The 11310-nt window shown below is 37.2% G+C and overlaps 1 protein-coding gene across 3 annotated transcripts; it reads left to right on the top strand.

Moving 5' to 3' along the window:
- Positions 1-681: 681 nt before the first annotated feature.
- On the top strand, positions 682-6205 carry LOC131158403 (protein Brevis radix-like 4). Of its 3 annotated transcripts, none has more exons than XM_058113252.1 (6): positions 682-1017; positions 1499-1692; positions 1783-2201; positions 4761-4896; positions 5123-5523; positions 5721-6205. In XM_058113252.1, exons 2-6 carry the CDS (start codon positions 1573-1575, stop codon positions 5797-5799), a joined length of 1155 nt encoding a protein of 384 aa, XP_057969235.1. In that variant the 5' UTR covers positions 682-1017; positions 1499-1572; the 3' UTR covers positions 5800-6205. The 3 variants fall into 3 exon arrangements, with proteins under 3 accessions (XP_057969235.1, XP_057969234.1, XP_057969233.1); XM_058113251.1 differs by having other exon boundaries at positions 682-1032; XM_058113250.1 differs by having other exon boundaries at positions 721-1012.
- Positions 6206-11310: the final 5105 nt, after the last annotated feature.

Raw genomic sequence — 11310 nt, 5'->3', positions numbered from 1 at the left:
ATCGGTTGGGGAAAGGGTTTGGTGGTCAGTTATTTAGTGTGAGGGAAAGTCTCACTCCATAAGTTAGCTTTTGAGATTGAGAAGGTTTAAGACCACTCAACACACATGTATTGTGTTTAATTTATGATTATACCAAAATACTAATGACATTCCTTCTTTATTCAAGTTTAAAGAGACTTTGTGTGAAAAGAAATGCAAAACATTTATTACTCTTTATTAATGATTATTTAAAAAATAAAAAAGTTGTGGCAAAAAGAATAAATAAAACTTGAGAGGAAGATTTTATAAATTTATAAGGCTCAAGAAAATAAATGCACAATTCAAGAACCTTTACCTTTTTTTCAATAAATAGAGTTTCCACTTAAGTAAGAAGATCATGCCAAATTTAAATAAATAAAGATCTCATCCTCATCTTATTTTAATTTTTTATTATTATTTTTTTGGAGAAGTCTTAAAAAACAAAAAGAAAGAAATTCAAGTCAAAATTCAAAAAGGGGTACAATCAACGTCTTCTCTTGTCCTAGAAATAAGAGTTGCCTAATGGTAGGGGCGAAGATCCCTTTCCCACTGTCTGACCGTCAAAACCCCAAAACCAAACAGAGAAGCCACGTAGCCGGTGACGAGCCGGTAGCAGGTAAGACTAATGCCCGCTGCCTTTGCCTCCCTTTCGAAACAAGAAAATGGCAATAAAGAAGTTTTCCTGGTAAAATTTTTTTCCAGGAAAGAAAATGCGAGAAAAAGTGCGGAGCATTTTCTTACTCCTCCTCCTCCTCCCGCTCGCCGCTTGCTCCCTTGCTTCTCGTCAGAATTCTCGCCATCACCACCACTACCACATCCACAGTCTCTTAACTGTTCGCATTTAAATTCGCTGTACTGCTTTTGTTTCGTAATTGTAATTAGCAGGAATCTCTGATCGCGCAGTTTATGGCATTTAAATATCTGAGCACGAGCAGTGGTATTGTGTCGTTATCTGCGCTTTGAAACTGAACCAGCTGATCTTGAGATTTCAGAGGTCAGGTATCATCTCCTAGTGTAAGTAAGCTGTATGCAGATGAGTGCAGACAATGCCGTTTTTCTGTTTCTTTATTATGAAAGTTCAGCTTTTCATTAAGAGCTTTTAATCGTATATTCGTATCTTTATATTTTTTATTTTTAAAAATTTTCTTGTACAAAGAGCTTCACGTAGATGCTTGAAGCTTCAAACCTCGAAGATTGAAACATTTTTCCCTATAACATTGCATTTCTCGGTGTAAATACTAAACGGTTCGATTCTCTCATCGATGACAGAAACTTGCTACCCGTTCGCTAACACCGAATACCACAGGCATCGCAGCTTTTAAAAACTTTTAATCGAATCTTTTTTCAATTTCTTTATTTTTTTTTATAAAAATTTTCTTGTACAAAAAAAGACCTTTACCAAAGAGCTTTGGAATTTTCTTTAGAACATTGCATTTCTCAATGTAAATACTGAACGGTTCAATTCTCTCATCGATCACAGAAACTCGCAATCTAATCAGCTACCCAACACCGAACTAGTTTCCAAGACATCGCGGCTGAGAGAAGTGAAGAAGAATGCTGACTTGCATAGCTCGTTCGAAGCAACTCAGCGATGATTCGCCGAAACAACAAGAAGAATCTGGAGGTGGCACATCCAACACCAAGCACCAGTCAATCAAAGCCCTCACTTCTCAGGTACATGAGCATTCATTCAATTAATCCTAACTTGTTTTTTATTCAATTAACTTCTCTCTGGGAGGACTGAGGTTAGCCGTCGCTTCGCAGATCAAAGACATGGCGCTGAAGGCTTCAGGGGCATATAGGCACTGCGCACCGTGCACGGGCTCGTCGGGTCGGGTCCAGCAAAAGGAATACGCCGGTTTGGGTTCAGCGTCGTCGGGTCGGGTCCAGCACAAGGAATACGCCGGATTGGGTTCAGTGTCGTCGGGTTCAGACTGGACGTCAGAAAGGTTCCGGTGGTCTTACCGGCGCACGGGGAGCTCGAACTCGGCGGCGACGGCGAGGCTGAAGGGGCTGTCAAGCGGGGAAGGGACGCCAAGCTCGGCAAGCAGCCGGCGGGACCCGATCGTGTTCGTGGAGGAGAACGAGCCCAAGGAGTGGGTCGCGCAGGTGGAGCCTGGCGTCCTCATCACCTTCGTCTCCCTCCCTGGGGGCGGAAACGATCTCAAGCGTATACGGTTCAGGTACACCGTACACCTCTTATGTTTTGATTCGATAAACGGACGGCTGTGATTTGTTTAGGGCGATGAGATTGTTCGGGTGAACAGGGTTTTGCCACCGTTATTAATTTTTCGAATTTTCGTCGGACGGTGTCTACCCACTTGGTCGTGGGTCCCACCGTACCAACACCGGTTGCATGCTTAAAAAAGATAAAAGTTAAGCGAGAGAGAGAGAGAGGTAAGGTTTTTAATTTTTTTTTTGGTTAGCAGTGGGAGAGGGAGAGCGGCGAAAGGTTTGGTTCGGTTCGCCGAACCAATACGAGCTCTCAGCATAAAAAAAAAAAAAATGATAAAATGTGCTGTGGGTTTGTAAGAGGAAATTTTAGGATTGTGTTTTGAACAATTTATTATTACTATATGCTAATTTAAAAATGCATGCGTCATAAATAAAAAAATTCTATAATTAATTATAAAACTGTAATTTTCCCGAAATTTCAGTCAAAGTGTTTTTTTTTTTTTATAAAAAAGATGACTAAAATATTATTGGACTTAACTTTTATTTATTTTGTTTTTAAAAAATTTTAGTCCCATTGGCGATGGTGCCCCCACTAGATTGAATGTGGGTCTGCCACTCTGTTTGCATTCACGCTGTTAATACATTGTCACTGTAGGAACAATAGTGCCTTATTATTTGAAAAGGAATTATTCTCGTTTCTCCTGACTTTTTTGTTGAACAGCTATGAAAAATTAACTTTCAAAGAAAGATTATATCTTGTGAAAAAATGTGCTTTAAAGGGGAAAAAGCAATATAAAAATGCAACTTGATTTGTAGTTTGCACAACTGCTCCAAACCAGGCTTGATAAAGGAGCATCCAAACACCCCCTTAGAGATCACCGCTTTTGAACAGTACATTTTATAGCCCTTTCGAAAAGTGATCATAAAGGGAAGTCCGCAAGCAGTACTCATTGCAGCTTCATCATAGTGGGGCTGTTTTGATTGTGTTGGAAGCCTTTTTTTTTACTGGGTATTGTCGTCCTGTCGGGGGAAGGCTCTTCCTTTCCTTTTCTATTTTCTTTTTTCTTTTTTCCTTCTCACGCCAATTCTCTGTAGTTTTGTCATCATATGAAGGCTTCTGTCACTTTCATCGTAAATAACTTAGGAATGGAATAGAGCATCAGCTGCCAATTTGGACTATAGGGGGGTTGGGGGACATAGAATGGACCTAATATTGGAACAAACAGGGACAGTGCCCTGGAACTTTCACTTTCACTTGTTTTCTAGAATGAAGAAAAAAAAAAAAAAAGGAGGGGGTGCTAGTTCATGAGTTGTTCCGTCCAATATGAAACTCAACCCTGGACTGTAGCCCACACTGTTTTTGACCCTTCCTGTGAGTGATAGAAACATGGGATTCCTAGGTGTACATTCAATTAAGACAATTGGGTTTATGAGTTCTCTTGTTGTAGAATTATTGGGGAGCTATCTCCGGTGAAAAGACTAGTATGTGTTTATTGGTTCTTGGATTTGGGATGAAATGAGTCCACTGATATGGTTATGGAACCTCCATTTTTGATTTAGTGGGCATTCCATACTGGATAGTCAATGTTTCCATTAGATTACTGTTTTGTTTTGTCCACAGTAGGGTAGTTTTTGCTTTTTGATTTCATTAAAAACAAAATATTTATTTAAACTAGAAAAAGTTAGCATCCATTTTGTCAAAAAGTTTTGTCTCCAATTCAACGGCCTAACATAATTAATAACAGTTCCAGCAAATAATTATATGCTATAATGCTCAAGATACTGGGTCATGATAAGGCTAGGAGCCACTAGGCATGTGAACAACTTAGGATGATAGATTTACATGATTAATGTCTCCACTTTTGAAAAATATTGAAGTACTCTAGTCCTAGAATTACAAAAAAAACAAATCTTTTCTCAGGCATCCAAGCTATTCATTATCAAAACTGGGAGGCATGCTTGTGACACATGAGTGTAGGCTGTTTGGTAGGAAAGAAAAGTGGGAAAATGGCAGGAGTGAGTGGGTGGAAAAAATGGAAAGAAAATGGGTTTTGCTCATGTTTGGTGTGAGAGAAATGGGAGTAGGAAAACTGAGATAGATTTGACGAAAACAATCTTATCTAATTGGGAGAGAACATGTGGAGAACTAGAATTAGGGATGTGATCTCACCTAATTACCGTTTATAATTACAAACTATTTTCTTTTTTTCCTTTTTTTTTTTTCTCGCTTCATTTTCTTACCCTACCCAACAAAGGAAAGAAATATGTGTTTTCTTTCTATTCAAATACGTGTATTCTTTCTACCAATTTTTCTGTCTTACCCAGCACTCCAAAATTTTTTTAATTAATTTTCCATCTCTCTTAAGCTTCTTTTATTTTCAATCTTTTCTATCAAGCAGAGCCTTTGGTATTTCTTATGACCACCAGAATTTCCAGACTGGTTCAAAATTTCACATGCATAGCACATCTGCACATTCCATGTGCCACTGTGCCACAAATTCTCACTTCTAATGCAGTAATTCCATGAACATCAACAGCTCTGAATGGTAGTTTGTTTCTTTGATTAGTCGGGAAGCGTATAACAAGTGGCAAGCTCAAAGGTGGTGGGCAGAGAATTATGACAGGGTCATGGAACTCTACAATGTTCAAAGGTACAACCGCCAAGTTTTTCCACTTCCCACCCCGCCAAGATCTGAAGATGAGGTGAGTTTCGAGCCTTGTTGCGAATATTACTGTAAAATCCAGTTCTTGTTGATTTAATGTACACATTTCTGTTTTGAGGGATTTTTAGTTGGGGCAGTCAATATAAAAATAATCCATTGCAGCTCAGTGCCAAGAGGATGTTGGATCCAATCCAGTTTTTTCCATTTAAACCAAAATTTTCATGTCATTCTTCCATGTTAATAATGTCATCCCCTTCCTCTTGTAGAGCTCGAAAATTGAATCTGCTGAAGATAGTCCCGTGACACCCCCATTGAGTAAAGAACGTCTACCTCGGAATTTATACCGCCCAACAGGAATGGGCATGGGCTATTCATCCTCAGATTCACTTGACCACCACCCTATGCAATCACGCCATTATCGTGACTCATGTGGTCTCACCTCAACCCCAAAAGTCTCTAGCATAAGTGGGGCCAAGACAGAAACATCCTCAATGGATGCCTCTATAAGAACTAGCTCATCGAGGGAGGCAGATCGTTCTGAAGAGCTATCCATCAGTAATGCCAGTGATCTGGAGACAGAATGGGTCGAGCAGGATGAGCCAGGAGTTTACATTACTATCAGAGCATATCCAAATGGCACAAGGGAGCTTAGAAGGGTCAGATTTAGGTAAGTTATAACTCTGTTTGATAGCCAACTTTGTTCTTTAATTAGCGCATATGATTTAACAACTTCAATGAACACCCAGATACATAAGGACAGCTATTAAATTATTTGATATCTTTGTTGTGCTGTCTATCATTTCATGTCTGAAATTTTTTTACCTGAACTGGATATGGTTTTCATTTTGTGTGCTCATGCTGCAGTCGGGAAAAGTTCGGAGAGATGCATGCCAGGGTTTGGTGGGAGGAGAACAGAGCCAGAATACATGAACAATACTTATGATTGGGCAGATTAAATGGCTGCAGGTGCTGTGATGGTTTGCTGATTGTGGTGGTGACTTTCCTGAGTGTTTCTAAGTTCTGCTGTAGTAGTTGAGTCAAATATGCTCTATAATATCTAGCTATAAGAAGAGGCAAATGAAAAGAAACAAGAGAAAAAAAGAGAAGCTACCCGCACTTTGCAAGTGCAGGAGCAAATCAATTATGTGATCACCTGGTTTTTTCCTCTTTATATTTTGGGGGGGCTGAGATATGCGGTTTGCCAATTTGTTAAACCGCTCGTAAGAAGTATATTATGTATTTCAGCATATACTGAAACATATCCTTGTGGGACTTGATACTTTTTTCCTTCGATAACTTCATTTTTATGATTCGCAATGGAAGAGCATGGCTGTGTATTTGGGGTTTAATGAGTGTAGATGTTGAAAGTCGAGGGGGTTGAATTTTGAAATGGGTGTTACCAATACTATAAATGGAAAAAAAAAAAAAAAAAATGCAGTTCATGTTCATCTCTTCTTTCCCTTTTTTTTTTTTTCCCGAGAACTTGGTAAGCATTGTGCAATGATATTTTCTAGCTCTCACAGGACCTTATGCCTGGCTAGAACAGAAATTGGAAATGTAGGACCGAGTATGGAATTTGGAAGGTAATTAAGATGTGAGTTTGGCATCATTTGGTTTGATATTTCTAGGTATGCCTTTGTTAGGTGATCTCTCACTAGGAATATTGCCATCTTTCTCTATGAGGTTTTATTCTTCTATATGGATTAGGGAACATTTGGTGCCAAATGCAAAATTTTGTAACACTTCTCTTCTTCTTGAATGGGCTTCCAATAGAATTCCTTCTGTTTTTGCTTGTTCAATTGCATACTAAAAATTGAAAGACAATTTTTGGTTTCAACATTTTAGACTTTGCTTTGGATTGCATTTGTTTTGCAAATGGTTTCATTGGACTGGGTTGGATAGAATAGAATTGGATTGAACTAGATATTTCAATTTTCTAAACTTGTGTTTGATCTTGACGCAAAAGGAAAGTACAAAGTTGGGGGTGTCAAAGACAAAGTAGTTAAATCTATCCTGAGGTTTCCAACATAAGGGTCCCTAAGAACAATGAAAGAAGGAAAACTAGTGGTCTTAACAAGAATATTTATAGCCCTCAAAAGCCTAAAATTGAGCCTAAAATTATTATCAAAATTAAAACTTCCTAGATAACTTGTAAAGTCTCAAAAAAGAAAAAAAGAAAAAAAAAAAAGTAAGCCTAAAATTAAGCCTGTTAAACATAACTCTAATAATATACATGATAAGCTATTGAGACATAATTTTAATTATTGAAACCCCTTAAATGCCAAAAATTAACACCTAAAATCTCCACAAAAAATGGCTATTAAAATTATAATAAAATCAAGAAGAGTTCATGAGTTTGATTTAGAGACAACCACACACACCATCAGTCCCCTCCCCTTGAAGATATCTCCTCTTTGAGATTACTAGTTGAGCAACAATATTGTTTTCTTTTCTTTTCTTTTCTTCTTTTTTTTTTTTTCAATATATGAGTATTCTTCTCATTAACCTTAAACTCATTTAGGTCCTTTGGGTGTTTTACACTTTTTAAACTAAATGCATCAACTCCAATGAAATCAATGTATTCAAATTTAGATTATTTTTGAGAGATTTCAACTGTGTATGCTTTTGGCTTATCTACACATGTGACCTCAACTGAATCCTTCTTCTAATAATTGTCTCATCTTGAATTTTACAATTATTTTCAGTCACTTAGGAGAATCATCAAGATGATTTTCCACATTTAAGTTCTTAAATTATGGAGAAACATGGTCATGTTGCAAAACTTCAACTTTTTGGGCATTTGAACCTTGCTTGGAGATTCGCTCTATATCCTCTTCAATTGATGATGTAAGCATCACTACAAAAAAAAAATAACTTTTATATGGTTTTAAATCGTCACTAATAATAGAAAACCGTCACTAATAATAGAAAACCGTCAGTATTAATTATTGGTGACAGCTTAGTAACGCTTACAAATTGGTGACTATAACGGTCGTCTCAACTTACTATTAGTGATGTTTTTGGAAATCGTCACTAATAATGGACTATTAATGATGGAGACTCACCATCACTAAAAGTGTAATATCGTCACTATAACTAACACTATTTTTGGGCTGAAAATCGTCACTAAAAACCTACTATTAGTGACGGTTTCTAAACCAGCACTATTGTTAACTTTTAGTGACGGTTTGCAATCGTCATTATTGTCGTACTTTTAGTGACGATTAGCAACCATCACTATTGGCACACTTTTAGTGACGATTCTAGAGTAATCACTACTGCTGAACTTTTAGTGATGGTTGTAAAATCGTCACTAAAATTTTCTAATAACTTTAATTTTTTGCAAAATCACACATTCCTATGAGAACCTTGTAATTAAATTTGGTTACACATCATATTGAACCATAATTGTATATTAATTATTGTAATTGTTAAGAAAATGAAAATATATATACATACAAAACATGTTAGAATGTACATAAATATCATATATATACATGGCCTTTCCAAATAACAAAAAAAATATAGTTTGCATCATTATCATCGCGGTCGTTGTCGTCCTCATCATCATTCGATAGATCGCAGACCCTACAAAATAATAATTATAAAATTTTTGAATACTATAAGTGCAAATTATTTGATAGCAAGAATGATTATACATAGTTAAATAATAAATGATACAATTTTAAATATCTAACTTTGATAAGCCAGGGAGGAGTTTTTGGGCACAGTTAGTTCCGACACATCCACCTCAATGTCACGAACATGTTGGAATTGACCCCACTTAATTTGAATCTTGTATGCTCGATTTGGACACCTGAGTGTAGTGATTAACTAAGTATAGATTTAAGGCATGTATGGTGAGAACGCTTCTAAGCGCCTAACTTTCATCCAAGGAGGAGTTTTTGGGCACCGTCAGTTCTGACACGTCCATCTTAATGTCACGAAAGTGTTAGAACTGACCCCACTCGGTTTAGACCTCGTATGCCCAACTTGGACACCTGAGTGCTGAAATCAACTAAGTATAGATCTAAGACAAGTATTCTAAGTTTGCTTCTAAGCATCTAACTTTCAGTTGGGGACGAGTTTTTGGGCACAATAAGTTTCGGCATATCCACCTCAATCTCACCGACGTGTCGGAATTGACCCCACTTAGTTTAAACCTTGTATGCCCAATGTGGACACCTGAGTGTAGTGATCAACTAAGTATAGATCTAAGGTATGTATGGTGAGAATACTTCTAAACGCCTAACTTTCAGCTAAGGAGGGGTTCTTGGGCACCGTCAGTTCCAATACGTCCATCTCAATGTCATGGACGTTTCAGAACTGACCTCACTCGGTTTGGACTTTGTATGCCCAACTTGGACACTTGAGTGTAGTGATCAACTAAGTATAGATCTAAGACGTGTATGGTGAGAATGCTTCTAAAGTTGGGGAGGGATTTTTGGGCACTGTAAGTTCTTACATGTCCTCCTCAATGTCTTGGACGTGTCAGGACTGACCCCACTCAGTTTGGACCTCATACGCCTAATTTGGGCACCTAAGTGCTAAGTTTGCTTCTAAGCGCCTAACTTTCAGTTGGGGAGGAGTTTTCCCCTTCACCTTCACCTACAATGAAACCCCTTATACTTCCAACGCCTCAATTTCACACCCATTCATGCCTCCACTATAAGCGCCATCTCCAAATTCACTATTAAGCCCCTCACGAGATTATTCAACGATGTCTTCCTAAAGGGTCCCTAGCAATAATCCAACCATAAATTCGAGCAAATAGGTATCAAATTTTGTCACAATAAGGGAAGTTTCATTAATGGAAATATTGACCCCTAGCTTAATGCCTTCAAGAGCTATTAATTTTGCAAGAATTCTCATCTCAAAATCATCATGTTTGGCAACAATACCTAATTGTTTAATTTCAACCATTTCTTCAAAAAATGCCTATGAAAAGGGGTTTGGTAGGTGGCTTGCAATCAAATCTGATTTTGGCCTTTCTGTTTAGAGTTGAAGTTTGAAATTGGGGTTCAATTTGAGGTAGGCAGTGGAAAAGGTGTTGTGGAGATTTATCAAGGGTTTTGTAGAAGAAGGTTTTACATACACGTTAGTGCAAGAAGAGAGTAGAGAGCTTGCGATCGCCATTTTTTCCAAAGGTATAAAACTTTCAGAACATTATAAAGTTAAGGATCAATTGATTGGGAAGAATGCAATCTAAACATCACAGAGTTTAGACAATGACCTTGACTTTGCTTTTTGATAAGTGTAGCCTCATTATACTTGGAAAGAAAAATTATGTGCCTTCAATATTGCAATCTATTATTTACTGAAGCCACCTCCTTTTTACATTTACTCAAATTCATTTTTTTTTCATTTTATACAATAGGCAAAAAGAATAATTTTTTAATATCTTGGCCTAATTGGGAGAAAAGTAAACAATGCATGCTTGATTGCTACCTATATTGGCGCTCCCTTACATCCTTCATTCATTAATTTGGACAATATGAGTGGCATGAATTTTGTTACCATTTAAAAATCCTTTATTTAATTTCTTAGATCTAATTATTAAGAGAATGTTCAAAATTTCTCTAATTCCAACACATCAATTTTCTATTGGAATATCATGCAAAATTAATCCTTTTAACTATTGAAATTGAAATAATTGGCTATTTTTTGTTGTTTTAGGTTTTTTGTGAATATGAACTTAGAAATTGCAAAGTGGAATATAAACGTAACAATAATGAAGAACAAGTGAAGAACAAACAAGTGGTATATCTGAAAGCAACGTAACAGCACGAAGATTTACATGGTTCAGCAATGTTTGCATCCATAGGAGCAATCGGCAAAGGTTTTCACTATGACAATGTCAAAGAACACAATACAATCCAATATAATGATCTTCCACACTCAAAATATACCCAGAATGGTATATTTATAAACACTTCGGAGATTTCCCTCCAAACACCCAACCGTATTAACATTCACATTCAAATTTTGAAATCAGTCTCGCTGCCCCAAGCCAATCAGTCGACTAATTCAGGCAGAATGTAATTTTCTGCATTCTGGATTAATCAGTTGACTAATTTGGCCAATCAGGCGACGGTTTACTACTGCTGCTCTACACAAGTGATTTCAATTATGTTTTCTTTCTTTGTTTATGTACTCCATCAAGTATATGAGCCCCAAAAACACAACAATCTCCACCTTGGCAAGTATACGCCCCTTAGGAGAATCTGAAAACATATCTCGTTGCTCCACTTTGACCTTGGAACATTAGGTTGGGTTCGTCTCCCTTTTAACACTTGGAGACATCACTTGGAGACATGAAGTAAGTCCAAGTAATGCTTGAACTTTTCAATTGTAACCGATTTTTTCAAAATGTCCACTGCATTTTCAGATGTGTGAACCTTCTCCAATATAAGTTCACCTGAAATAATCAATTCTCGAATTCTATGGAACCTTA

This window comes from Malania oleifera, chromosome 6 (genome assembly GCF_029873635.1).
Source record: "Malania oleifera isolate guangnan ecotype guangnan chromosome 6, ASM2987363v1, whole genome shotgun sequence".
In the NCBI taxonomy this organism is placed as follows: domain Eukaryota; kingdom Viridiplantae; phylum Streptophyta; class Magnoliopsida; order Santalales; family Ximeniaceae; genus Malania; species Malania oleifera.
The sequence above is the reverse complement of the archived record's forward strand: the minus strand, read 5'-3'. Positions and strand labels throughout refer to the sequence as shown.

What these genes read in the sequence shown, in the direction of transcription:
- LOC131158403 (XM_058113252.1), top strand. Translation starts at nt 1,573, where the DNA reads ATGCTGACTTGCATAGCTCGTTCGAAGCAACTCAGCGATGATTCGCCG. An exon ending in CTCAAGCGTATACGGTTCAG is followed by an intron (nt 2,202 to 4,760) that starts GTACACCGTACA and finishes TTCTTTGATTAG; the next exon opens with TCGGGAAGCGTATAACAAGT. An exon ending in CTTAGAAGGGTCAGATTTAG is followed by an intron (nt 5,524 to 5,720) that starts GTAAGTTATAAC and finishes CTCATGCTGCAG; the next exon opens with TCGGGAAAAGTTCGGAGAGA.